The sequence below is a fragment of the Palaemon carinicauda genome, chromosome 9 (genome assembly GCF_036898095.1).
Source record: "Palaemon carinicauda isolate YSFRI2023 chromosome 9, ASM3689809v2, whole genome shotgun sequence".
Lineage (NCBI taxonomy): Eukaryota > Metazoa > Arthropoda > Malacostraca > Decapoda > Palaemonidae > Palaemon > Palaemon carinicauda.
Window position 1 is genome coordinate 124,486,998 of NC_090733.1, and position 27,247 is coordinate 124,514,244.

At 44.4% G+C, this 27,247-nt stretch overlaps 1 protein-coding gene and 1 pseudogene across 3 annotated transcripts; both read right to left on the bottom strand.

The window, feature by feature from the left end:
- Window positions 1-1,857: 1,857 nt before the first annotated feature.
- On the bottom strand, window positions 1,858-27,247 carry LOC137647128 (putative zinc finger protein 66). Of its 3 annotated transcripts, none has more exons than XM_068380379.1 (2): window positions 26,981-27,247; window positions 1,858-3,623 (listed from the first exon to the last, which is right to left on the bottom strand). In XM_068380379.1, exon 2 carries the CDS (start codon window positions 3,568-3,570, stop codon window positions 2,473-2,475), a length of 1,098 nt encoding a protein of 365 aa, XP_068236480.1. In that variant the 5' UTR covers window positions 3,571-3,623; window positions 26,981-27,247; the 3' UTR covers window positions 1,858-2,472. The 3 variants fall into 3 exon arrangements, with proteins under 3 accessions (XP_068236480.1, XP_068236482.1, XP_068236481.1); XM_068380381.1 differs by lacking the exon at window positions 26,981-27,247 and adding an exon at window positions 26,567-26,662; XM_068380380.1 differs by lacking the exon at window positions 26,981-27,247 and adding an exon at window positions 9,302-9,422.
- Window positions 12,628-12,746, bottom strand: LOC137647377 (5S ribosomal RNA; annotated as a pseudogene).

The following is a 27,247-nucleotide window of genomic DNA, read 5'->3' on the forward strand; positions in this document are numbered from 1 at the left end:
GTCATTCGCTAATGACTCAACTCTGTCACCAAGAGCCTGAATGGCACGCATCATATCCGCCATCGAAGGTTGATGAGAGCTAGTAGGAGGGTCGGGTGTAACCACTACAGGGGAAGGAATAGGTTGTGGGGCATGGGGAGAGGAAAAATCAAAAGAGCGAGACGAACTCCTCCTGATCCTATCCTTCTCTAGCCTACGTGCATTCTTGAGGAATTCTTGAAAATCGAATTCCGAAAGCCCAGCGCATTCCTCACATCGATCTTCCAATTGACAGGCTTTACCCCTACAATTGGAACAAACGGTGTGAGGATCTATAGAGGCCTTCGGAAGACGCCTAGAACAGTCCCTAGCGCTACACTGCCTGTACTTGGGGACTTGAGTAGGGTCAGACATCTTGAATTAGTCAAAGGGGGAAATCCAAAATCTATCCAAGTCGTCAACAAATAATCCAAAATCTAATCAATGAAAGTGATAAAGTATTGATGATAACTTCTGTACAGCGAAAGCTAATAACTAGAGAGAATACTTCACCAAATAGCGTGAAAATCAACTCCAGAAACAACAGCGTATCAAGTAGGTCTTGCCGGTGGCACGACAGAGAGAAAATTGGTTCTTTGTTGACAAGAAGTACTTGAGTACCTACTCGACAGATGGCGCTGTTGTTGTACACCCCCACCTGTATAGCGATCGCTGGCGTATCCCGCCCGTAGGTTTTTTCTGTCGGGCAGCAGAGCTGCAGCTACATGATCACCGGGTAAGATTAATATTGAAAAAACAATTATATATCCTACAAACACTGGTAAATAAAATAGGAAGTCTGTAGGGGGGTAAAAAGAAAGCGGAAGAGATAGAAACAAAAAAAAAAAAAGATTCAGTCAATATAACATCATGGAAATGGAAGAATTAAAGATGTTAAAAAAGATTCTCAAGAAATAATGCTAGTAGATATAGCATCATAAAGTGGTTAGTGGAAACCATTGGAAGATGGTAAATAAATTGCAGAAGTAGATCTTTTGACAAAGTATTATAAAACAATCAAATATTATTTAGAAAATCATAAAATATAAGACTGATGAAGCTTATGAAGTGACTCTACAATAACACTGGGAGCTGCCTTATTCTTACGGACTTGTGTCAACTTCAGAATCTTTAAAAGATGGAGGTGAAAATGTTTAAAAGGTGAAAGAGTAGAATGCAGAACTAAAATAAAAGAATGGAAAACAAAAGCTTTTGGCGACTAAAAAGACACCAAAGGAAAAAGTACAATCAACAAAGAGTAGGATGAACTTCGTGTTGAAAGATAGTGCTGCAAGAAATGTTATGAATACTGAATATATTTGGAATATGAGAAAGGGAGTTTAGAAGCTAAATTGATATATAAGAAAGAGGTGGAGTATTTCTGTTACCTAGGACACATACTGAAAAGTAATGGAGGAGTTGAATGAACAGTTAGAGGGGCCCAAGCATGATTGAAAGTAGAAATACAAGCTACACTACTAGCTGAAAGAGCATAGACTTAGGATGAGTATACAAGATCAGAATTAATCAATGCAGCAGAAACATTAATGAGGACAAGCAAAAGGGAGATTTTGGAATAGCATAACCATCAAATGTAAAAATTCATGACCAGAGTAAAGTGAGATCATAAAATCAAAACATTGCAAATATATGTGGTGTTCCTAAGCTGGGACATATTCTGAAATATCAAGAGACTAATGATTGGGACGTTAAGTGAGAAGAGACTAAGAAAAGTTGGTAAAAAAATCAGTAACAATGAAAGTACCAGGACGGTAAAAAAATCAGTAACAATGAAAGTACCAGGACTAAGAAGATCTATTGGATAAATGAAGACATAGATTCAATGGGAGTTCTGGCGGAAAGATTAGAGGATATCATTTCCCTTCTCAAACAAATGTAGTGATAATGATAGGATTTTCAAGATGATGGTGATGACAATGAAAAGTTTTCATGACCAAAAAAGTGCACATTTGAAAGAGAGAATCGAAGAATCGTGTTGCAATAGGTGGGCAGGTCTCAATAGAAGTTAAGTCCTTATGTTACCTAGCTGACAATGGAATGATGCTGAAGATGAGAGAGCAATCACAAAGTAGCCACAGGACGGTTGATATGGATGATGAAAAGATACACAAATGATGTCGACGACCTTTACATGAGACCAGGAGGAAGTGTTAACATATTAATTGGGATTTGTTAATTTATATTCATCTCTGATGTTATGGGTTATAAACTGTTCATTAATTAGAATTATAAACCTTTCAAAATGAGTGTATGTATACATGGACAATTGAAATGCATCATGTGAATTTCCATTAATTTGGGGGATTAAAATTATTTTAGTTTACGAAAATTCTGGTTTGCGAGCTCGATCTCAGAATGAATTAGACTCGTAAACCTAGGTACCACCATACAACCTGTCCTTATCCTTTAGTTGAATAAACAGTGTTTAACTCGTTAAATTCCACTCTGCGGTGTAGGAGAACAGTGTCCTTTTGCCTGATGACGCTTCAGACTACCAAGATTAACGAAATGTTCTTTGCACAGAGCGCAAATATACTTATCAAAAATTGGTGGACACTTCATCTCATTATGTGCAAATGAATTTGAGTGTTCATTTTCTATCCCATGTACTTTCAAATGATTCGCTAGATCCTCGAGATTATCATACCTTGCTGAACAATGCTGACAAGCAATGGTTCTGTCATGCACGTGAACTGCCATGTGCTGCTCTAAATAAGCTACTGAAGGAAATGTAGAAGTACAAAATTCACAATTGATAGAGGCATCTCTCCTATTCACAACTGTTAATTCTACAATAGGTTCCAAAGGTTTCTCCTGGATATTGTGAGAGTCCTGTTGATTATGAGAAATGCTAGGCAAAGCGGTTTCCCGAGTTGAAATATCTCCATCTCCAATAGCTAAAGGATCTACACTTTCCTCTAAGAAGCTTTTTGAGTTTCCATCACCAGAACTGGTACCTTTAGAATCAGTACTACAGTCTGCAGTGGTTAAGAGGAAATCGTCATTACAACATTCTGAGTCGATTTCTAAATCATGTGCTTGTTTTGCATGAATGGCCATATACTTGCGCTCTTCAAAGCCACACTGACACTCAGGACAGATGTGAGGCTTAGGTTTATGAATCATTTTCTTGTGCTTACTCAGTGAACTTCGACTGGAAAACCTTCTTTCACAAATATCGCAAACATGTTTCACATCGTCATTTGCATGAGATGCCAGATGAGTTTTGAGCTTGCTTTCAGTTTTGCAAACTTTACCACAAAAATTGCACATGAATGGTTTAACTCCTAAATGCAATTTCAAATGCGTATCAAGGCCTTGACTGTTTAAAAATTTTTCCCCGCAATTTACAACATGACATACATAAGGTAAGGTATTATTTCTTGTTTTCTTTCCAAGCCTTACAGCTCTCAGTGGGGATAAAAAGGGTCGCTGGTGAGCTCCTACGACCGCCTCCCTTTCCATGGATACCCTTCCCATCACATCTGGAAGGTATGTATCAGGAACAACGTACTCTCCTTGATGAAACATTCCCCCTCTGTCTGCAATACTTCCTCTACTCGCTAGTTATTACTGCACTTTACCTGAAAGAGAATATACATTGAAAACTAACTTATTTAAAATGGATAAAATTAACCCTTTTACCCCCAGGCTCTTTGGAAATTTCCAACCCTTAACCCCCAAAGGGTTATTTTTTCCCCAGCACATTTTGCAGATATTTTTTTTTTAAATTGCACTAACAGCCTTAATTTTTGTCATAGAGAGGTCAGGTTGGTCTCATTCTCTTGGAAAATGCCTGAATTTTCTGAAACAATTATCAAAAATATGAAAAAAAGAAATTTTATAGCATTGTTTTGCAAGGACGTACCGGTACGTCCATGGGGGTAAAGGGATGAGTTTTGTGAAACGTACCAGTACGTCCTTTGGGGGTAAAAGGGTTAACGATTCAGTATAGTGCAACCGGTTACAAACCAGCTTCTATTACTATAATCTAATCACTAGTAATAACATCACCAATACTACTGCTGTTTCTCGCACAATGCTCCCAGTCATACTAAAGTTATCGATAAAGTCATACCTCTTGTTAAGTTGGTAATTAGTAACGAGACTTTCTACTCACAAAGAAATAGATTTTACACAAATTAAGACTTCAAAAAAGTAATCCCATACTGTCCCATACTGTCACTATTACAATAAATTGTACAAAGTGCAACAATTTTTACTTTTTAATATATCCTATGATGGATTATTCATATAAGCTATTAAATATTTAATACACTAAATAATACCTCAAATTGAATCTCAGAATGTGGCAGTTTATTTTAAAAAGTCAGACTAAAATTATGCACACAGTTATAAGTAAGAAAAATAAATAAAAACTAAAGTACAGGTACAGTATTAAAGAAGAGATCGGTCATAGAATTTACGCACACACACACAGGGAATACGAACTTGATATCTAGGTTTTATTTAGCAGAATTTTTATAATCTTTATTAAATAATGATCATGAAAAATACATTAGGCAAAGATTTTTTTAAAAATTCAAGTACTGTATAGTACATTGTAAATTGGAAAAGTCTTCAGTCATAAAAAAAAAAAATTTTCTCTCTCTCTCTCTCTCTCTCTCTCTCTCCTATGTTCACATGCATGCACACACACAAGCACACAAAATGCACACTTAATACTGTACTGTATTTAGAATTAGTTACAGTCCCCCCTACTTGTCAGTGGATTCGGCAACCGCAAATACGTACTACCCTGTACACAGTTAATAACTTGGTAAAAAATTAGAAAATGATACAGTACAGTACACAAATATTCACTTCTACATAGGGAAAAAAAAAAAAATTGTAGTTTTGACCAAATAAATTATTTTTGGGAGGAGCTGCTATGTGATTTCCAAGCATTTCCTTGTAATGGGTAGAACAATAAGATATAGCCTACCAAAGTAAAATTGTCTTCCCTGTCCTATGACCAGTGTATCAACATGAAAGGCTCTACTAAACCTGTCACAGTACCTCCAATACTGAATTCATCTGCTAACTGACACCACATAACTAACCGAGAACCATTACCAATACTGAGGACAGTGCTTGTATGGGCATTTGTTTCCCACTCAGAAACAAGCTTTGCCATTCAGGAGAATGTCTCAATTCTCTTCACAAGTCTAGGGAGGATAGAGGGTCTTGAGGATCCCATAGCAATTTGCCCAAAATAGGTTTTTCCTCTGACAAAATCTCTTTTTTGGGGGTTAGGGTGCTGTGTAATTATAAAGGACTAATACCAGATCATCATATCATATCATATACCAAGGCACTTCCCCCAATTTTGGGGGGTAGCCGACATCAATCAAATGAAACAAAAAAAGGGGACCTCTCCTCTCTACGTTCCTTCCAGCCTGACAAGGGACTCGACCGAGTTCGGCTGGTACTGCTAGGGTGCCAAAGCCCACCCTCCCCCGTTATCCACAACAGATGAAGCTTCATAACGCTGAATCCCCTACTGCTGCTACCTCCGCGGTCATCTAAGGCATCGGAGGAAGCAGCAGGGCCTACCGGAACTGCGTCACAATCGCTCGCCATTCATTCCTATTTCTAGCACACTCCCTTGCCTCTCTCACATCTATCCTCCTATCACCTAGAGGTTTCTTCACTCAATCCATCCACCTAAACCTTGCCTTCCTCATGTACTTCTCCCATCAACTCTTGCATTCATCACCTTCTTTAGCAGACAGCCATTTTCCATTCTCTCAACATGGCTAAACCACCTCAACACATTCATATCCACTCTAGCTGCTAACTCATTTCTTACACCTGTTCTCACCCTCACCACTTCGTTCCTAACCCTATCTACTCGAGATACACCAGCCATACTCCTTAGACACTTCATCTCAAAGGCATTCAATTTCTGTCTCTCCGTCACTTTCATTCCCCACAACTCCGATCCATACATCACAGTTGGTACAATCACTTTCTCATATAGAACTCTTTACATTCATGCCCAACCTTCTATTTTTTACTACTCCCTTAACTGCCCCCAACACTTTGCACCCTTCATTCACTCTGACGTACATCTGCTTCCACTCCACCATTTGCTGCAACAACAGACCCCAAGTACTTGAACTGATCCACCTCCTCAAGTAACTCTCCATTCAACATGACATTCAACCTTGCACCACCTACCCAGATCATATAACAAGATAAACTTGTGCACCACAAGGGTCAAGTTACCAATAACCAAGTGAATGCCTAATTCACGCTTACAAATGTGAAAGGAACCCGATTGGGTTCAAGAGATGATATCCCTGGAAAAGGCAAGCTAGATAACCATCATGGTTCTTTTGCTAAGGGAGCTGGTTGAGGATCCCTCTCTTTAGCCCAATTTCCTTCGTAGATGCCGTGATCGAGCGGAGTACCACATACTCCTGATGCACTGCTTGGATTTGTTTTAATTGATTGATTGCCTTGAAATTTTCTGACATCCTGACATCTAAGATCATTGACGCCGATATCGTTTATTGTAAATAGAAAATAAATGAATATTCAACTAAAACCGTAAAAGCAAAGATGTCATTTTAAAAGTTAAATCTCTTTCAGAAGACCTACTTCTGAAATACAGTTAAAAATACCATTAGCATGGTAGGACACCTCATGTCCAAGAAGCTTGGCAAGGATGAACCTGACATCCTCACCTCAAGCCTCAAACAGATTTGTTTTAGGTACTTTCTTATCAATACTTCATGCCTAGACCCACCTGTAAAGATCTGGATATCCTGAAATTGGATATTTACAAAGCAATATTTCTCACATCACAATTTTCATGGATGCAGAGTGGTTCAGTCTTCTTGATGAGGTAGGTCATGAGACATGGATAGCACCTGTAAAGAGGGACAGGTTGTTCTGAGTACAGTAGAACCATTTATAACAGATTCTGGATATATCGGACCAAATCCAGATAATCAGAATTGCCTTAACAATGATAATGTCACATCTCAGGAGAAGAAGAAATTCCAACTTGAAGTGGAAGTCGTTACTTCACTTGCCATGACTAACAGGTTTCATCTGAAGAAGGTTTTCTTAACTTTTCAAGTGTGTTATTAGATACTCTTCCAGGAAGGGAAAAAGTACAATCGTCTTTTCTATTATTAAAAAACCAAGGTGTAAAAGTTGATTAAAACATGCTATTTTTGTCAGTGGTGAACATTTAAAAATCACTCCAGTAGACAGGAGATCGAGCTAGATGAATAGAAGACTGAGCTGTGCCATGAAGGATGTTCTATCCTTTAGCATATGGAATTTCAAGAATAATATTCAGAAATGTTAATTTTGTGCCAGTACTTACCTAGCAATCCAGCTCATAATAATAATGTTATGCAGTTTAACAGTTTTTTTAGAGGTCTCTGTTACTTATGCCCACCGAAGATTGATCCAGATATTGCACTTGGCCGAACCCAAAGGTACTTTCGAAGTACCATGGCCCTTGAAAGAGACAGCACGGTGGATCAGAGCAGAGACGTGGCACCCCACAAAAATGAGTTCCTCAACGCAAACGCCACCTCCAGTTAGACCTGCTTTGAGAAGCGAAAAAACTACTGCATACTGCCTTTTTGAAACCAAGTTAGCACACAGGTTTGCTGTCTGGTGGGCCAGGAAGGTGAATGCCTTCCTACCACACAACACAGGGCTCATGTATTTCTCCAAAGCTATCAACTTTGCAAAGTAGGTAACTGCTCCTGACCACTGGTCAAACCAGGAGACAGGCAAAGGCTGAAGCCTCCATGGCCGCCAACTCAGAGACTGAGAAGGATGTGCCTTCTGACTCGAATCTCTTCAATGATGTGCCCCATCAGAGCACACACGGGTCTACCTGTAGAGGCGCAGACGCAGCTATCTCTAACTTATATAACCTCAGCTGCCTAGAGGGTGGGGGGTGGCAGTTTCTTGCTTGATCTGCTGGAACTGAGTGAATTCTCAGACCCACAGATCTGATCATCCACTAGGTCAATGGCAAAGAAAACAAGATCTGACCAAGGCAACTCCAACCAAGGCTTCAATCATTGAGGGTTTGACTGGATACTATTGCCATTATAATCCTGATTATGCTACTATTGCTGCACCTTAAATTGGTCTTGTAAATAAATCTCAAACCAATGTCAGAAATTGAAGCCTACTGGAGCCTGTGTCACTAAGAATTTTTTGAGAAGTTCAAGAACCTTTTCAGTACACATCCAATAGTTAGGCTGCCTAATTTAACTAAAGATTTTGTGTTACATGAAGACACATCTAATTTGGGTTTAGGGGCAATCCTAAAAGCCATATGTTGATGGAGACCATTGGCCAGTGCAATATGGTAGCAGAAAACTCAAAGGTGCAAAGCAAAATTAATCCATAATCGAGAAAGAATGTCATGCAGTAGTGTGGGCTGTAAAGAAGTCTTAACAGTATCTGTAGAGGAAGACATTTGTCAGAATCTGACCATCAACCTTTGAAGTACTTGAACTCGGCCTGTCACATCAACAGTAAACTAATGCGCTAGCCCATGTATTTACCTCACTTTGAATATACCATACATAATAATCCCTGGCAAAGAAAATGTTGGTCCAGGCTGGAAACCAGGAGGAGGAGGAGCTAAAGAATTTCTTTGGCAATAGCTTGAGTGTTTCCACATTCGAAACCAAAGAATCTCTATTCGCCTTCTTCTGCTCACCGAACTCTACCTACTGCAGAGGTGAACTGCAAACAGTCATGACCCCTGCAAAAAGTACAAAGCTAATGAGGATCCAAGAAGAGCATGTTCATAAACTTAAAATACTGTACTGCTGTTAGGGCCAGGCTTACCAGGGAAGACCAGAATGTCTGCACATAGTCTCTCCATCACACCATACACACAATACTGAAAGAAAAAGCAGAAAACATAACTGCAACCAGTTAATGAGGCAATAGAATAGTACATCTGTATTATACTGCGGCTGGAATCAAAGGGGCTACTCAGTAGCTTGTCGTGTAGGTGGGGCTTACTGACACTTGTTAAAGGTTCTAAAAGCCCTTTTCCAACTTGGCTGAAATCATATTTCTATAAAAGGATGATGGTTTGTAACCATGAAGGAACAAATAATTTTAGAATTTTTCATCAGCATGTGAATAAATCACCAACAGGCTTAAAAAGGAACTACAACCTTCACGATCTCAAAGGCTATGATACTACAGTAGGAAGGAAAATGTCTAAATACACTAAAAGTTTTAAATAGGAAAGTATACATACTTCACGCTGGGAATTCTTTTGTGTTAGAAGAATGTCATCTTGATTACCTCCAAATAAAATTTACTGTAATGCATGGATGAATGAATGCATACTAACGCCTTATTTGCCACCACATACAAACGGCCTATTAAGAAAATTTACCAAGTACAGTATGTTATGAACCAAATACTTATATGAAAAATAAACCACAAACTATTCAAATCTATCAGACATATATTCTTGAATTCTATTTCTAGAATGATGGTCTTCAGTTAATCCATGTCCTCGTACAAAAGTGAAATTGAGCTTCACAGAAGCAACCATTGTTTCAAGGTTGTTTGCTGATTGACAACTGAGAAGTAAGGTGCCTGCTTGGTGAGATGATTGGTCAAGTCGATTGCATGTGGCTTCAAAATGTTGTACAAAGTTAGAATGAAAAAATGACAAATTCGGAGATAATTTGTATTTTTCCTAACCATACAAACCTTAGCTATTTACATTGGGTTTACCTTTCGGTGTTGCTGAAATGGCGAGCCATTAGAATTTAACGAGGGTGTATTACCCCCGCGCTAGTTAGCAGGGGGGTAGGGGAGTGGTAGCTAGCTACCCCTCCCCCCCTCACACACCGGTGAACTGCTTCACTTCACTTAGAGGTAGGACTTGTCTTGGGGGACAGGGCTGGTGGGCAAATATGTGTAAATAGCTAAGGTTTGTATGGTTAGGAAAAATACAAATTATCTCCGAATTTGTCATTTGTTCCGTAACCGAAATACAAACCACGCTATTCACATTAGGTGACTTACCCCCTTAGGAAGGGTGGAAAGTCCCCAGCCATACTGGCTTTGGCTTTACCCGGGGACTCAGAATTCGAGTGAGTCGCACTCGAGAAAAGGAGTCCCTGCACCTCACAAGTTCCTTGCTCCGCAAGGAAACGTGTGGCCTACATAAGCTTGTGTGTGAAGGAAGAAGTGTGACCCATCCTAGGCAGTTGACCTGGAGTTCCAGAAGGAACTCTGGGTTAGGACGTTCCCAATACCACCTCGTCAGGGTATGGGGGACGCGACAGTATTGACTCAATACTCGGAACACAAGGAAACATGGTTTACCTGCAGAGGTTTGAGGTCAGCTATGCAGAGACCAGGATGCTGCTTCCCCAGTAGAGGGGACGATGAAGAAAGAAGTAAGGGCCAGACATACTTCTTTCGTTCATGCAGACTAAAACCTTATAACAATGCCCTCAACCTTCTGCTACCTGTCCAAAAAGGAGCCTGAGGTTAGACCAGCTGTTGTGTAGCCACCACAGAGCGATAGAAACGTATCGATACTCCTGTGGGTCACGTCCTGCAGGAAGCGGGCTGCGAAGGTCATTAGACGCTTCCAGACTCCAGCTTGTAGCACCTGCGTCACAGAGTAGTACTACTCGAAGGCGAGGGACGTTGCGATGTATCCGACATCGTGCTGTAGAGCGACGTGACGGGGGAGGGTCTGGATTCAGGTTGGGATGAATGTCCTTGAGTCTGAGCTGAAGAGGTATACTGGTGACTCTCCCGTGTCCTTCCTGTGCTCCCAACCCGGCTGCACGTGAGGACAAACTGCAGCTGTTTCCAAGGATAACCCCTCGATTCCTTCACTGGCAAGAAGGAGAAGGTTTGGGTCATCTGATACAAAATGGAGACTCGAAATCTTGAAAGAGTTGGACCGAAGGGCCGGGACCCCAAGATTCTGAGTCTAGCAAACAACTCAGGAGCGAACCAGAATGTTGCCTTCCCCTATTCCTTAGAAAGGGCGGAGTCGTACGAGACCAAGAAGATTGCTTACGCACTGGCCGAGGCCAGAGTGAGCAGGAGCACCGTCCCCCAAGACAGAATACGATCAGAGGCCTGACGTAATGGTTCTTGAGAAGATCTCTCAAGGGACTAAAAAGTCCGAACCATGCTCCATGGAGGAGGTCTCACTCAGACTGGGGGCAGGGACGTTTGCAGCCTCGCATGAGCGAAGAAAGGTCCAGCAGGAAGGAAAAAGTCTATTCCTTTCAGCCTGAAGGCCAGGGAAAGGCTGAGAGACAGGCTTCCCTGCCGAGAGCGGAAAGGAGTTTCCTCCCGCCGAAAAGCAATAAGTCCGTTGTTGCTGGAGAAGAGGCCTCAAGGGAAGAGGTATCTCTCCCACAACACCAACCACAGAAGACTCTCCACTTCGCCTGGTAGACCCCTGTGGATGACTATTGCAGGTGAAGCGACCTCCGCTCCGCGACTGTAGCGCGTTGTCTTCTTGAGGCGGCGGCGTAGTGTCTCCAGGCGTGAAGCCGAAGCGATGCCACGGCTCGTGAAAGATGTTGTAGTGTGGTTGTTTGAGTAGCCTATGCCGTGGGAGAAGCTCTCCCGGGAGTATCGTCAGGGGAAGCAAAGGGTCCGGAAACCGTTCTGCGTATAGTCACAGTGGAGCTCTCAGGGCCATCGAAAGGTTGACAGACAACCTGGTCTTGTTGAGACCCATTCTCAACAGACAACAATGGTGGGAAGACGCAGGCGTCGATGTTGTCCCACCATCACCGGAAAGCATCTTGCCAAAGAGTCTTGGGGTCTGAGACTGGGGGGAAGAACAGCGGAAGCTTTAAGTTCCAGGCTGTCGCGATCAGGTCCCCCAGGCCAGGACTTCCCTGGTTACTAAAGGCCAAAGACCCCCAGGTACCCTCTATCTGCGAGGCTCTGCTCAGATAGTCGGAGAGAACATTCCTCTGCCCGGAATGAGCGAGCCGATAGTGGTATTGAGAGGACCTCGGATCATCTCAGTATCTCTACTGCAAGATGCGAAGGTATGAAAATGCGTCCCTTGCTGGTTGGAATACGCCAGTACCATGAAGTCGTCGCGCACGGAGCGACTCGGCAGGAACTGTAGGATCTGTAGAGGGGCCAGACTACAGCCCCTAAGCCTGCCTGAATGATGGAGAGGTATCCTTCAGGTCCTGACCATAGGCCTAAACCGGAACATGCCCCCCCCCCTTTTCTTTGACGAGTCCGAGAACAGCATCAAAATGTGGGGAAAGGACGAGAATATCCACTCCCATCAAGAGGTTCCATAGGTCAACACCCATTGCAGGTCTAAACGTTCCGCTGGTCCCATAGGGGCCAGAAAGTCCGGTTAATCATTGCTTTGATACCACCGGAACTTGGGCTGCCCCACAGGGAACTTATCCTGAGGCGACCGTTCGGGACTTTAGACGGGTCAATGAGGAAAAGAGTCCCAGGAAACGTTCCAAGGTAGGGCTGAAAGCTCTGCTTGACTGAGAACAGGTACTGCGACTCTCCTCAGCCTTGCCACAGTCAACTGAAGGGAAGGCTCGGAGAAGGAGGCAACAGCATCTGGCGTCCCCAGGCGGTCACCCATCCAAGTACTGACCAGACCCAACGTTGCTTAACTTCACTGATCGGACAAGAAGCGGTGTTTCCAACGTGGTAAGGCCGTTGACTCAATATCATGGCTAGATACTCCAGATGTTGAGGCAGAAGTAGAGAAGGCTCCTAGCAAATTACCATGATCCCTCACTCATGGTAAGGACCCGGAAGCTTGTCCCGGCGTTGAAGAAGGTCGAACCCGAGCCTACCGGAGTTGACCAGACCTCCAAAAGGCGAAGGAGGCGGAAGCCTGCTCCTGAGCGGCCATGAGGAAAGCAGGGAGAGTTCTCTGGGGAAAAACCTGTGATGCCGCGGCGGGATCGCCACACCGCATCTTAAGTCTAGGCTGAATTCCAAGAGCTTCCTGGAAGATGGATGGAATGGAAACCGGAAGTACCCGTCCTTCCGATCCAGGGCCTAAGGAGTCCTGCCGCCTCGTTACCAGTCTGATCGATTCTGCTGTTCCACGCTGGACGAAGTTTGTTCGACAAACTTGATCAGAGCTGAGAGGTCGACGACGGAATTCGCGTCTCAGATGCTTTCCTATGAGAAAGGATCGACTGAAGAAGCCGGGGGGTGAAGCCGTCGACGACCCTATGGAGGACCTTCTTCTAAGGCATGGATCATTCTGCCCAAACGGGCAAAACTCTAGCCGACCCTATGGCATAGAGGTTCAGTGACACTGAATTCGCTGACAGAGACGGAGAGATGGTAAGAGCGAGGCGTGATATCCTTGGCTGATCACGGAGATCGTGCAGGAATCGGCATCGGGAAGCTGTTACCCGGATGAGTAACCTTAGGCATCCTCCCAGCGTGAGACCTGCAAGGGGGGGTTGCCAATCCTAGAGTTTGTGAACTCTGCCGCTCCCTCAAGGATTATGCCCCTCCGGGAGAGCCTCCCGTGCTACCTGTCCCTGACAGGAGAGGACTGCTATTGGACACCTTGTCTTAGCTGCCGTAGCCGGTCCGATAACTTAGGCCGACGAGGCTGAAAGAAGAGGCGCTGGAGGCCTGCAGGGTCTGGAAGAAAGCGCCTTGGAGGAGTGAAAACAGAAGTCGACTTCCTCCGCACAACTGCTGTCCATGTCTCTGTCCTTGGGCACAAACAAGCTCTTCCCAAGGTTAGAAGAGTGTCTGAGCTTGTCGACATCCACAGATGAGACACCCAAGAGGAAGCCCTCGGTCACTGCGTCTAGATGGTCCAACATCGAGCTTGCCCGCAAGTTCGAAACTTGGCGACGAAACGCCAAGGTGCTTGAGCCCGAGAGGAGGAAAGTACCCATGATCTTCCTGGAGCTTCCTTGTACAAAACCTCAGGTCGCAACCGAGGAGGGAAAGGACCTGGTAAGCCCCTCCCACGAGATGGAGAAGAGGAAGGGCTAAACCAGTCACCCCTTGCCCGACGGAGAAATCTCGAACGGAAAGTTCCCTGGCAAGACCCTTCCAGAGAATGACGAGGAAGGGCTAACCCAGGTTCTGGAAAGAAGAATGTTGCTCAGACCTCCCTGAAGATTCTTCCTGCTCTTGCATGTGCCATGCTCTGCGTTTACGGGGTGAAGACCGTGTTCTGGAAATACGCTCCAGAAGACTCGCCAGGCTGGCCATGTTGCGAAACCCCGACGGGAATCGCGGTCGCAATCGCCCTGGCGCTCGCGCGATGGTAAATCAATGGTTTGCGCCTGGCCGAACGTGGAAGCGCCCATGAGCGGGCACGCAGGAGCGCAGACAAAAGTGCGCGAGGGAGCGCAGAAGGAGGGCGAGCGTGGTAGGAAGGGCGAGAGCTGATGGTCAGAATCCGAAAGTTCACAGGCGAGCGATGACCCGTAGGCGAGCAATGGATACTGCAGGAATCAAGCCGACGTTCGCGCGACGGAACACCGTTGGTTCGCGCGCGGGCGAACATTGGAGCGCATGGGTGTAGGCGCGCGGGCGAACATTGGAGCGCATGGGTGTAGGCGCGCGGGCGAACATTGGAGCGCATGGGTGTAGGCGCGCGGGCGAACATTGGAGCGCATGGGTGTAGGCGCGCGGGCACGTGGGCGTGTGGTCGCGCAGGCACGTGGGCGTGTGGTCGCGCAGGCACGTGGGGGTGTGGTCGCGCAGGCACGTGGGCGCGCGGGTGAGTGCAGGCGATCGGGAGACCGATGGCGCGTAGGCGGGCGATGGCGCGTAAGAGACAAGGGATGGTTAGCGCGCATCGCACTAAACAGAAGGCGCGCAGGTGCATCAGGAAGGTGAGCGCTGAAGCGAGCTGTCAATCAGGCGATCCTGGACGGTCAGGAAAAACCGTTGGCGCTGATAGGTGCGTGGCAGGAAAGGGCGCGCAGATGTGCACTGGCGATTGAAGAAAGCTGGCGCACAGACGGACAGAAGTAAAGGTGAGCGCTGGCGAGCAGGAGGAAGATCTACGGCAAGACTCAGCTACCGGAGATCGTCCACAGCAGGAGAGCGCTAGATTGCTACTGATGGTGTCCAGGGGACCTGACACGCATGGCAGATCGATGGCGATCATTGACGCGCACGAGATCGCTGACGAGCAGGCGAACGTTGACGCGCAGGAGATCGCTGACGAGCAGGCGAACGTTGACGCGTCTGTGGTCGCTGGCGAGCAGAAGGCAACGCGTGGAATCCTGTGCGTAGAAGAAGAGTCCCTGTCCAAGATCTGAACCGAAGTTCTAGATTGCGCGGGCGAACGTGGGCGCACATGGCGCGTATCAGGAACCAACAGGAACAGCAGCGACGATCATCAGGAGAGCGCTGGCGAACAGGAGAGCGCTAGCGATCAGGAAAACGCTGATGAGCAGGAGCGCGCCTGTGCGCTAACACTGAGCAGGAGAGCGCCTGTGCGCTAACACTGAGCAGGAGAGCGCCTGTGCGCTAACACTGAGCAGGAGAGCGCCTGTGCGCTAACACTGAGCAGGAGAGCGCCTGTGCGCTAACACTGAGCAGGAGAGCGCCTGTGCGCTAACACTGAGCAGGAGAGAACACTGCAGAAGGGCACGCAGGGGAACCCTGACACGCAAGGGAAGCACCCCCGTGGGAGGCAACCGTTTCGAAGGGACCGTTGTCCGTCGGAAGACCGTTCTGTGTCGGAAGACGAGGTCAGACTGCTGTCCATCTGCACCAGGGGCGGAAGGTCAAGAAGGCATTGGAGATAGATCCCCAGAGATATCTAAAGAGGAAGGAGCTGCAGGCTTCATACGGAGATTCAAAAAGGCGCCTCTTAGCACCCTTATAGGGAGATGGGAGGTCCTTACGACGTAGCGGACGGTGAGCCTTACGGCGACGGCGGCCAACAGCAGAAGAGTCCTCCGAAGAGGAGTCTCTATGAGTGTACCCTCTCGCGAACGAAAGAGAAACACTTCGTAGAAGAGACGGGTCAGCCAGTGACCTAAAAAGAGCAATCCTCCGAAGAGGGGCTCCTGCAGTTGCCCAGCCCCTTGAGCGTAACTGCAGGTGCGACCGCTCAGCACCAAGAGCATAGTCGCACAAAAAAAAGGCAAGAGAAGAACCCCCTAAAGGGGAAAAACTCAAGCCTGGATGGGAAAACTTCCCTCGGAAGGAAAATTACCCACCCAAGGAGGCGAGCCTCCTGAGTGTTCTAAAATGAACTGGAGAGCTGTCAATCGTCACGGGAGTACTTCCAGGAGAAGGAGACACGCCCCTGACGAAGATCTATAGGGGAGGCAGCAACAGCCGAATCCCCAGGCCTCAACAAGACAGCTCACTCCGTTGTCACATTACAGAAATGAACTAGATCGGTAACTGTGAAAAATAAAAACAAAAATCATTAATTAACATTCATTCCCCCGGGAAGGCTCCGAAGAGGAATCCCGAGGGAAAGGAACACAAGAATTACACAACAGGCACGTGCCCTCACAGCCACTTACACTCACGGAAGGAGAGCTGTAACCAACACAGAATTATAACAATTATAATTATGTAACTATGTAATTATGTAATTTAAAAATGAATGAACACTAAAGAAAGAACGAAAACCCTGAAAGGAACTGTTCTACAAAGCTGAAAAATCAACAAATACAATTAGATTCATAAACTAATTGAGACAAAACGTACGGCGTAGCAACCCCACCCACACGGGAAGGAAGCTACTCAGACGTAGTAAAAGTAACGTAGTAAAAGGGTGAACGACCTCAAAGAGAGAGAGAGAGAAAGACCGTAGTCAAACTCGATCGCGACCCATGAAATTACACCATGGTGGCCAAACTGCTGAGGGCTCCACGGAGATATCGTACACTACACACACAAGCACAAACTCTGAAAAGGAAACTTACTGATTTCTATACTCAAATATATACATAAACACGAAAAAATGTTTACATATATATTGAGTAAAAGATAAGTGATTAAGTAAAGACAAAACAAACAATGGCTGCCAAGCGAGGACAAAGACAGAGACGTCTGTCCATTGTCCGAGCCAAAAGTGAAGTGAAGCAGTTCACCAGTGTGTGAGGGGGGGAGGGGTAACTAGCTACCACACCCCTACCCCCCTGCTAACTAGCGCGGGGGTAATACACCCTCGTTAAATTCTAATGGCTCGCCATTTCAGCTACGCCGAAAGGTAAACCCAATGTAAATAGCGTGGTTTGTATTTCGGTTACGGAACAAACAAAGGTTTGGAACCACAGACTGCAATACGACATGACAGATATTTCCCAATTACTGTACTAATGTCTTGAAGGCATGATTTTTTTCACTTAACATAGCACAATATTGAAAGCAAAGAGGAGGGGGTACATCACAGTCCTAAAATCACAAAGTCTTCAAGTAATTTGTATTTTTTTTTAACTATACAAACTGAGTCCTTTAATAGGAGACTCATCCTTGGGAAAGATAAAGACACTAAAACCAATCAGGCTGGTTTATTAACCTGGGAAATGTCAATGCACTTTGGTCTTAGAGAAGAGCAAAAGTCAAAAACTCCTGTCAACTTCCTAATAACCTGAGCATGAAGATGTTGCAGGTGTTAGTCTAGATTCCTACTAGAAGACTGTTTGGCAGTTGTGGAAAAACCTATATTCGTAAGGCTATGGTGTCTGAATGTATGGTCATCATGAGATGGGTCGCATACATTTTCTCCATTCTCCTATTCATCTGGAAGGATAGGGGCGACATTTCAATACAAAACTTCTCTATAAAGAAGTTATTCAGTCTTGAGGCTCGCCTGCATTTATTGTAAAATCCATCATAAAACAGATTGACTCCTTCACCACAAAGAGGGAAAAGGAAGAAACATTCCCTCTCTCCTTTTAGACTTATGTCACAACTGCTATTTTAGGCGAGATGCTACTTGCCTTGTGAGGGAATTAGGTTTAGAACACGATTTATTGAGTATCTACCACATGACCAAGGATAATCTTTCCCCTGAGTAGTGGGTAGTGAAGGTTGTCTGTTATACCAAACTCCTACCTTCACGACTAGCGCCACCGACATGTTCTTCCTGAAAGTTAGGGTAGATCTGATACCCCTGACTTCATGCCATCGAATCAAACTAGTACTTCCGGAATCTCACCAAATCGGCATGACTGAAAGTGCTTGAGTCAGAAGAAGCAATGTTCTTGGATATTTTCCTCTTTACCCTTTCAGGACAAGAAAGTCTTTAGTGCTCTACAAAGGAACCTAAGATCTTTAAGGAGCATTGCCCTGTTCTCACAGGAAATTTTCATTTCTACCCTTTCAGGTCGGGAAAGTGTCTTTGGTGCTCCAAAAGGGGACCTAAGATCTATAAAGGGCGTCGCACTGTCTGAGAAAAATTCAGCCTCTCACTTGTAAGGAAGAGATGGAGGAGGACATGATATTAAGTTGTGCTAGACTAGAAGTTGGCTCTTAGACACAAACTCCAGAAAATGGGAGGAAGGTGTTCCTCCGTTGAGGATGACCCGCGACATACGAAATGTAATGCGGTATGCTCATCAAAATGCAGAGCCTCTCGAGTAGTTTAGGGGTTGAATCCTATTTTAGGCCGGATGAAGGGTACAGGAGGGTCCGCGTGGGAGACCTGATGACTCAAGTGACATCTCAATTTCCAGGAGGCAAGACTACTCAAAGCTACCTGAGCCTGGGCTGATTCTACGAAGGGGAAACAGTCAGAGATCCTCAATCCAAGTGACCATTTTTTATCCCAGAGACTGAGAAAAGCTTCCTCAGTAAAGGATGATGAGAACTGTAAATAATTGCAGAAAATCTGGATGCCACCAGGTATGTGTATTTGGGAGCCATCAAAGTAACATGCAACCAAAATTGTCCACTGACCATTGAGTACAGTATCTAGAGGAAATGGGGCTGGAAGGTGACCCAAATTCTGATGATGTCCCTGAGACGAGAGTGGCTTACTGGAAGATGTTTTAGAACTGGACTTTTGGATCAACCGGGAGACAAACAGGTCCTTTGATGACAATACCTTAAACATAATAAGCTTTTCTATCACCCACGAAAGTGAGGAGTCACTGACCCTACTTCCTGCGCTTGGTGATTAAGTGTGTCAGTGAGAGCATCCCACTAGTTGGAACGTATCTTGTGTACAGTTCTCTTACTTTTTCAGCTGTCCAAGTGCGTGATTGCTTACCCAATAGCAAAGGGTCTATGAAACAGCACCCCTTTGCTTGTAGACATAAGTCACGAAGGTGGTGGAATTGTTCCTCAACACTACCTGGCAACAGTAAACTCTGTTGGAAGGATAGCAAAAAGGGATTTTGACGAAGGAAAAATCTATTTCTGGGGAGAGACCTGTGACACCCGGTGAAAAGGGTCCTTCTTTACACTTTTCTGATATAAACCCTTCCAATTATACCAGAGAAAGATAAAAGCATGGAATGCAGAGGTTACTACCCTCGCGCGAGCACCTTGTGGGTGTCGTGTATAAAGCAGGGGCGTGTGAAAGCCACTATTCACAGGCTGTCTTCCATTTAGATAATTCCATCATCAAAGGGAAGGGCCGTAACAGAGGCTCTAGATACCGCACTTGAGCCACTCCACCGATGGCCGACGCAAGCGCCCTCTGAGACATCCTTCTGTTTTGGACTTGCTAGCTTGGTCTTAGAATTTTGTGTTCTCGGTTTTTTCACGTTGCGTGGATTATTTTCATCATGGCCGAAGCTCCAACTTCACCGATACCAATGTTAAGTACCATAGTTTGTTTTGACAGCTTTTTGCAGTACTGGGCAGTTGTACTTTTCCCAGTATTGTGTTTTTTATTTCGACCGGCTTGGCCTTCCGCGGTGTCGGCAGCCATTGTTGTTTTGATTTGCCTCGCTGGGAATTTCACGATAGTCTTGCCCATTTGGTACTCTGTCAATTACGCCTTACGCCTTTTGAACCATTATTATTATTATTATTATTTTCCTATGGTACTTTTAGCTAGCAAGTCAAGTCTGGACGAACGAAGAATAGCGTTCTGGCTTTATTATAGTTTAGTATCCGCCCTGAGAGGCTTTTAATTTTTGGACTTTCAGTAGGTTGAGAAGCAGTTATATTACGTCCTTAAGGGATTCACTTACTCCAGGTGTGCCCTGCCATCCTTGAATGAACGGCAGGATCCCTGAAGGTGGAGGTCGAGTGATGCTCTCCTGGAGAGGAAATCATCAATCAGCCACCAAGCACTATCTGCCTGTATCTTCTATTCTACTATAACCAAAAGGAAGGGAAATTGCAAGCTGCTTACCAGTCATTCTTCCAAAAATTCTGGAGTAATAGCTGTTGTGCGAGGCCGTTTAAATAGTTACCCAATGACGAAGTTCTTGTTTGTGGGGAGTAACTATGCTACTTCCCTCCATTCGCCAAAACGAATGTTTAATGTGTTATGAGCATGAACTGATCCTCAATTTCTGCTTGGTCATGCAACTGATTTATTGATTAAATACTATTCTAAGATCGTGACAAAAGGAGCTCAATTGTCTTGGTCCTAGAACATTGCCTTCCGGACAAAGACAGGTCAAGACGATTGTCGAGCAAACCCAAGAGGCAAGTCTCGATTGAGCAGGCACCAAATAGATAAGCGGGAATGCTTGAGGCAATAAGCAGTCTGAAGATCTGGTTTTGAATTGAAAACTAAAGGCTAGGGGACAAGGAGGAGATAATTCTGACAGACCAAAGTACTATATCGGTAACTAAATATATGTGTCCTTTAAGCTCACTGAGAACAAAAAGTCTTCTTCCTGATCCAGACCACACAGTTTTTGCCGTTTTCCTTTTGAATGGGAATGTAGTCAATCAAGGGGTCCAGTCAACTTCTTCACTGGAGAACTGCAAAGACCAGGAGTGTATTCCTCTCACTCATGTTGCTTTGGGATACAAAGGACCACTGGTAAGGTGGCTATAGAATCAGAAAGGTCCCTGCCTTCTGCCTGTTTTGGGACTGTCGAGTTCTGGGTTGAGGTGAAGCATAAGACTAACCTAACCAAAGGTCTAACAAGAAGTTGCTTGGTTGATCCTGGTGGCAACTTCAATAGCAAGACTCCAGGACCAAGAACAGTGTGCCCCAATACCGAAGTCTTACATCTTATCTCTGTTGTACTGTATGCGCTGCAATAGCTGAATTGATAGTGGCTACTAGCATCCTGACCCGTAGTGCAGATGTTCGGTTTCTTACGAGACCTATCGCTGGTAGCAGAAGAGTGCGCTCCCGTATCTAGTACCAAAATCCCTTCGTAGGGCACTTGCCAGCCAGTCCGCAAACGAATGGGTTAATTGAATACGTGTTTGGTTGGGATCGATTTTATTGAAGACCGAGCAAACACTACGTAGCATCTCCGTGCTTGTAAGTGCTGAGATCTAACCTGAAAAATCTCCTGTTCCAATTCCTTTCATGCAAATGAGTTGGAAGACCTTTGTGCCGAGGAAACTCTTGGACGTGGAAGGATCACATGTCCTAGACCATTTTTTGAACAAGGGAAGATTTAGGTTGAGAAACTATTTCGGTGTATCAAAAGATCTCGTTGAAAATTTCTGGTCAGGTAGTGCTGGGAAGGGACAAGTGACGGATATACCAGTTCCCTGGCGATTCTAAAGTAGTGTTTACTCAAGGAAAGAGAGTAAATTCTGATCAATGAGGGTCCTGAAAGCATGATTCTCATTCATTTGCTTCCCAATCGCAGCACACACCTGATCCTGTTGGAAACGATAAGCGTGGAGAAAAAGCCCAAGGAGACTTGTCTTCCTGGGAGAGAACAAAATCTGGATGTTTTCTTGAAGATGAAACATGAAGGAAAAGAGCATGAGGAATCCTCAGTATTTGGTAAGGAAAGATTTCGCAGACAGTAAAAGCAATGAGAATGACCATATGTTCCTCTTCTACTGCTATTGTGTACTAACAAAGATGGAACGATGCAAATGTCAGAAGTACTGTGACCCGAAAGTTACTGAAGAACAGGCGTGAGGTATCCGATTACACAAGAGTCCGACATGAGCTGTCAGTACCCGAACTGCGTGCCAAAACACATTCTTGGGATGGGATTTTCCCCAGTAAGTAACATACGTACTGTATATCATGTAAAAGGCAAAACCCTACTGAGATTGTCCTCCCAAGTAAATGCTTTTCAAGTAAATAATGTACCTCACACGGGTATGCAGGAAGTGATGAGTTAGGAATGCTCTCGTCATGTGGCTGGGTGAAGGGAAAACACCGATCAAGTAGTAACTGTCACAACGAGATAGCTCAAGCAATGATGGAGTGTTTGGACACTGGATGTGTAATCTGGAATGGAACGCATGAAGACCATTTGCGTGGTGAACGTACAAGTGGCTATCGTGTCTGGAGAGCTCACGAGTGTAGAAGCTTGTGCGTGTGGACAATCGTGATTGCAGATGATCGTGCGCATTGACAATCATATTCGTGGATTATCCTTTCTGTGGAGTTTGTGTACGTGAATCATCGGGGACATACTACGATCCTTTTTGTGGAGCTCAAGCACATGGAAGTTAGCGCTGGTGGAAGCTCATGTACGTGGACCATCGTGCACAGGGAGACATTGCTCGTGAGCATGAAAGACAGTACGATCAGAGACTGTACACCTGGAATTCTGTTACAAATGGAATCATTTTACGAGTACGGGAGAAAGGCTGCACTGTACGATAAAGGACCATATGTAGAGTCTGTGTATGTAGAAGTCAGGAGTTTAGAGAAAGGTCTCCGCATGGAATTCTGTTGTGTGTGGAATCCTGATGCACGTATGCATTCGAGTCCTTGCATGTGTATGCATGAGTGGGAGTACGGTTAGCGTACACTTAGCCCTCCGTCTTAGCAGGTTCTGATGTCTCCATTTAATTTTTTCGTGGTAGAGAGATCCACATAATATTTTTAAGTTTGAATTACTGTCAGCCAGACATTCTCAGACCGCCGTGTTTCTTTACACCCACCATTCTCGCAGTTTCCCTTCCTGCACAACGCCACTATTCTGGTTGACTCTGACTTGCAATCCCAGCGTCTGTCATCACAAAAGCATTTCCAATAAGTGTTTGTCAATCAAGCAAAAATTTTTTTCACAGGTGTTACCTGTTACGTAAGGATTTTTATTGTACTGTATAGCACAGGTGCTGAACATGTTATGTAAATTTCACATTCAATGACCAACTCCTCAAGTTGGCCTGAAGGCATTCTTCCACTGGTGGTGAGATGGAGGGGAAACATTCTTCATAAAAAGAAGTTTTCCTTTGCCTTTCTGGTGGGAAGAAAAACTGAGATGAGGAGTTGTTAAGTATGGATCATTCAGGTTAGTACCCAGCTCTCTGAACCGGTTTTCTGGGCTGGGACGGTTGAGAAGCTGTCCTGCTCGGACCTGATGTGGAAGGTTGAGGCTGTCGAAAACAACACTGCACACTGCAGAATAGTTTCAAGTATCCTTCCTCTATCAATTCTGGCAAGAAGAGATTACTTCTTCAAAGATGAATTACAAAATATAAGTCCCTCTAGGCTGCCAATCCGTTTGTGGAATCTTGAAGTACTGTAATGGAATCATGACACGTTAGCTCCCAATAGGCCTACTAGTTGCCCACCTGGTGCATTAGGAAATCAACAGCCCTAGATCCCGTCAGGACAATGTCCATAAGGGGCTGCTTCTTACTAGGGCTGGTTAGGTGCTCTGTGTCAGCTTGGTAGCCGAGTGTACTCGACCAGTGGTTGATCCAAGAGGACAATTACATGGTAGCCATGGCTGTGACTTCCATACCAGACCCCTTTGTCGCTGAGAAGAAACTGGAACCGCTGGAAGACATTTTGCTAAGCAACACGGTGTCAAGGTTGCAACTGCGAGTTCTAGTGGAAGAGGGGAAGAGAGAGCCCATAAGTCGGATATTATTTTCTCTGCCTCATAAAGACCGAAGGACTTAAGAGGGAGGATCTCCCACCCTTCAAGGAGTCCTCATTTCTGAAGAACTAAGACTTCCCCTTATCTAAGGGTTCACTGACTAACAGTGACCAAGGGAGCTTAAGTTTGGGTCTTGCGCTGCTAGGGGCATAACAGAAAAGGTCGATGGCTGCCTTCCTGTCCTTCAAGGAAAAGACAAGGCCTCTCAAAAGCCGTTGACCTTTCTGATACCCATAACTCCCTCTTCCGCATCTGGTAAACGACAACAACTTCCTAGTGGATGTGAAACCTGTCATGCATACCCGAGAGACGTGCATGGGAAGGATGCATTGGGAGGAGAGTACGAGTGTGGAAGATGCAGATCCAATATGGCATAAGGAGCAACATACGGAAGGGAGGCCATCTGGCAAATATGCTTATGGTGAATATACTCCTGTGGTAGCACGCCTGGGGGACAAGTCTAGAAGATGCACCTATAAAGCACAAGCATCTTGTACCCTTAGTAAAGCATGCGTCTGGTGCCAATACATGCAGAGAAGAAGAATTCGGGATGGCACATCTAAGAGACGTGTCTGGGGTTTTCCCACTACTGGCCGCTAACTAACGACACCTCGTTAAACATTAAATGTCCAAGTTCCGGCTGTACTAAAATTGATCTCCTAAATAAAGGCCAAAGGTTTGTATTCATGTAAGAATCCACCCTGTTTCAGGAGTGAAGCTGGTTGCAATACAAACAACAGGATTGAGAATTAGTCTTAGCAATGTTCTAAGGAGGAGTTGCAGGGGTGCATAGCCCTTGGCCCCCATAGGTAAGTAGGTAAGATTACATGGGAACCTTAGGTTAGGTGGTGCTCTTGTGTTGTTTCCCTTTTAAAATAGCTTATGGGTAGTAGGTTGGCCTGGCCACCTGCCACCCGTTGAGATACTACCGCTGGAGATTTATTAGGTCCTTTGACTGGCCAGACAATACTAGCCTACATTGGATCCCTCTCTCTGGTTACGGCTCTTTTTTCGTTTGCCTACACACACACACACACACACCGAATAGTCTAGCCTATTCTTTCCACATTCTCCTGTCATCATACACTTGACAGCACTGAGATTACCAAACAATTCTCTACATTCAAGGGATTAACTACTGCACTGTAGTAGTTCAGTGGCTACTTTCCTCTAGGAGGACAGTCCGAAATGAAACCATTTTTCTCTAGTATTGGTTAGTGCCACAGACTGTCTTCCACTGTCTTGGGTTACAGTTATCTTGCTTGGGGATATACTTGGGTATACTATCTTATTTCTCTTCCTATTGTTTTTTTTCTAAGTTTTTATAGTTTATATATGTAAGATTTGTTTTAATGCTGTTACTGTTCTTAAAATAATTCAATTGTTCATTAATTCTCCTGTATTTTGTTTATTTCCTTGTTTCCTTTCCTCACTGGGTTATTTTCCTTGTTGGAGCCCTTGGGCTTCCAGCATTCTTCTTTTCCAACTCATGTTTAGGCTAGCTAGTAATAGTAATAATAATAATATGGTTTTCCAGTCATAACTTCTGGAATTTCAAAACTTCTATAATTTGAAAAATACAGAGATCCCCCAATTACCTGCATCAGAACAGTTTAAAGCACAAATAAATATCCAAGGACTTTCTTCATTATCAATATTGTGCTACAGCAAATGGAGCCTTTATAGTTCGTTGGGACAGACTGAAAAACCACATCTTAAAAATAGATACAACACCCCTTCACCTAAGGTTCCCCACCTAACCTAACCTAGGAGCCATATCCTTACCTACCGGGTGGCTAAAACCCCTGCGACTCTCCCTAGTCTACCCTATTCTTACCTTAACCTGTTCCAATGAACTACGGTACATTCACCCTCCGTAAATATTTACCGTAAATCATAGGTGCGTAAAAGTACGCCTAGGGGGTGTATGTATGAAAGCGACCACCTAAAAGGAAAAAGGATTACGAATCAAACATACAGTAAGCCAAGAATATGGTAGAGTAAGGGAGTTCGCAGAGGGGTGTTAGCCCCGCTGTTAGGCAAGTAGATATGGATGCGGCTTGTAGGTTAGGTTAGGTTGGGGTGGGGAAGTTTAGGTTAGGTGGTGTTCTTGTGTAGAGGTTTTGCAGGAAAACGGACAGAGTTTTAGTAGTGCCATACAGCGGACAGGACTTACGAACGAATTGAAAATGGGAAGAAAATTCATATTTTCTATGCACGAGGGAGGAACTGGCCGTTGATATACAAAGGCTCAGCAGTTAGAAATGCAGGAGTGCGACGGCTCCACTGTAGAAGGGCAAAAGTAAATAAAAAAAAGTAAATAAAAGATTGTGTACCCCTTGAAACGTTAGGCTAGGTATTGAATGGATGCAGCTTAGGCACTTAAATCGTAAACTAAATTCAAATGGATTTTTGAGCTACAAAAATTGGAGCTTTAACGCCAATAATAATCAGCCGAAAATGTTGCCTTGACCGATACTATAACTTCAATCTACACTAGACTTCTATGCTAAAGGAACACTTTCTAAAATAAACTACAAAGTTAAGTATCTCAAGAACACTTAGGACATAACCATAAAACGGAGTCTGACGTAAGAAAAATCTATTTTTGGGCTCGAGCCATATCGTCCTGATGGAAGTTCCTTCCGACAGCTTCCTACTGTATAATATTCCTGCGAGTGATATTACAAGATAATTATTGTCAGGTATCACGGGGACGACTATCCTAAGATATCGTGTATAATCAGGGACGTATCCGTAGATAACCATGGATATCTGCACCCTCAATACTTAAAAACGCCCATAAGTAGGTTAAACTAGGTCGAAAATACGGAATTTATAATAAACGTTTTCACTACTGGCAGTAATGATGGCCTCAAAGGAAGAATTATATTGAAATCTATAATACGGTCCGGTACCATATTCGCCTTGTAAAAGGCTAATAAAGGTCAGGTAACAGATTCGCCTTGTAAAAGGCTAATACTTACCTTTAATAAAGATTTATAAAGGAGTTTTGGCCCCGAGATTCAAATTGACACTTCCAATCACTGCGGCCATTTGTTTACAAATGCAGGACTTCCTCTTCTTCCTATTTTGAGAAGACTCCTGATCCCTAATGGCTAACTATGCGGAAGGATTCAATAAAACCTCACTCGTTTAAATGCGTTTGCAGCCACTATATCAATTAATACATATGTACAAAGTTCCTATACTTATACTTATTACTGTAGTCGAGCCTCTTCCTGTAATATATA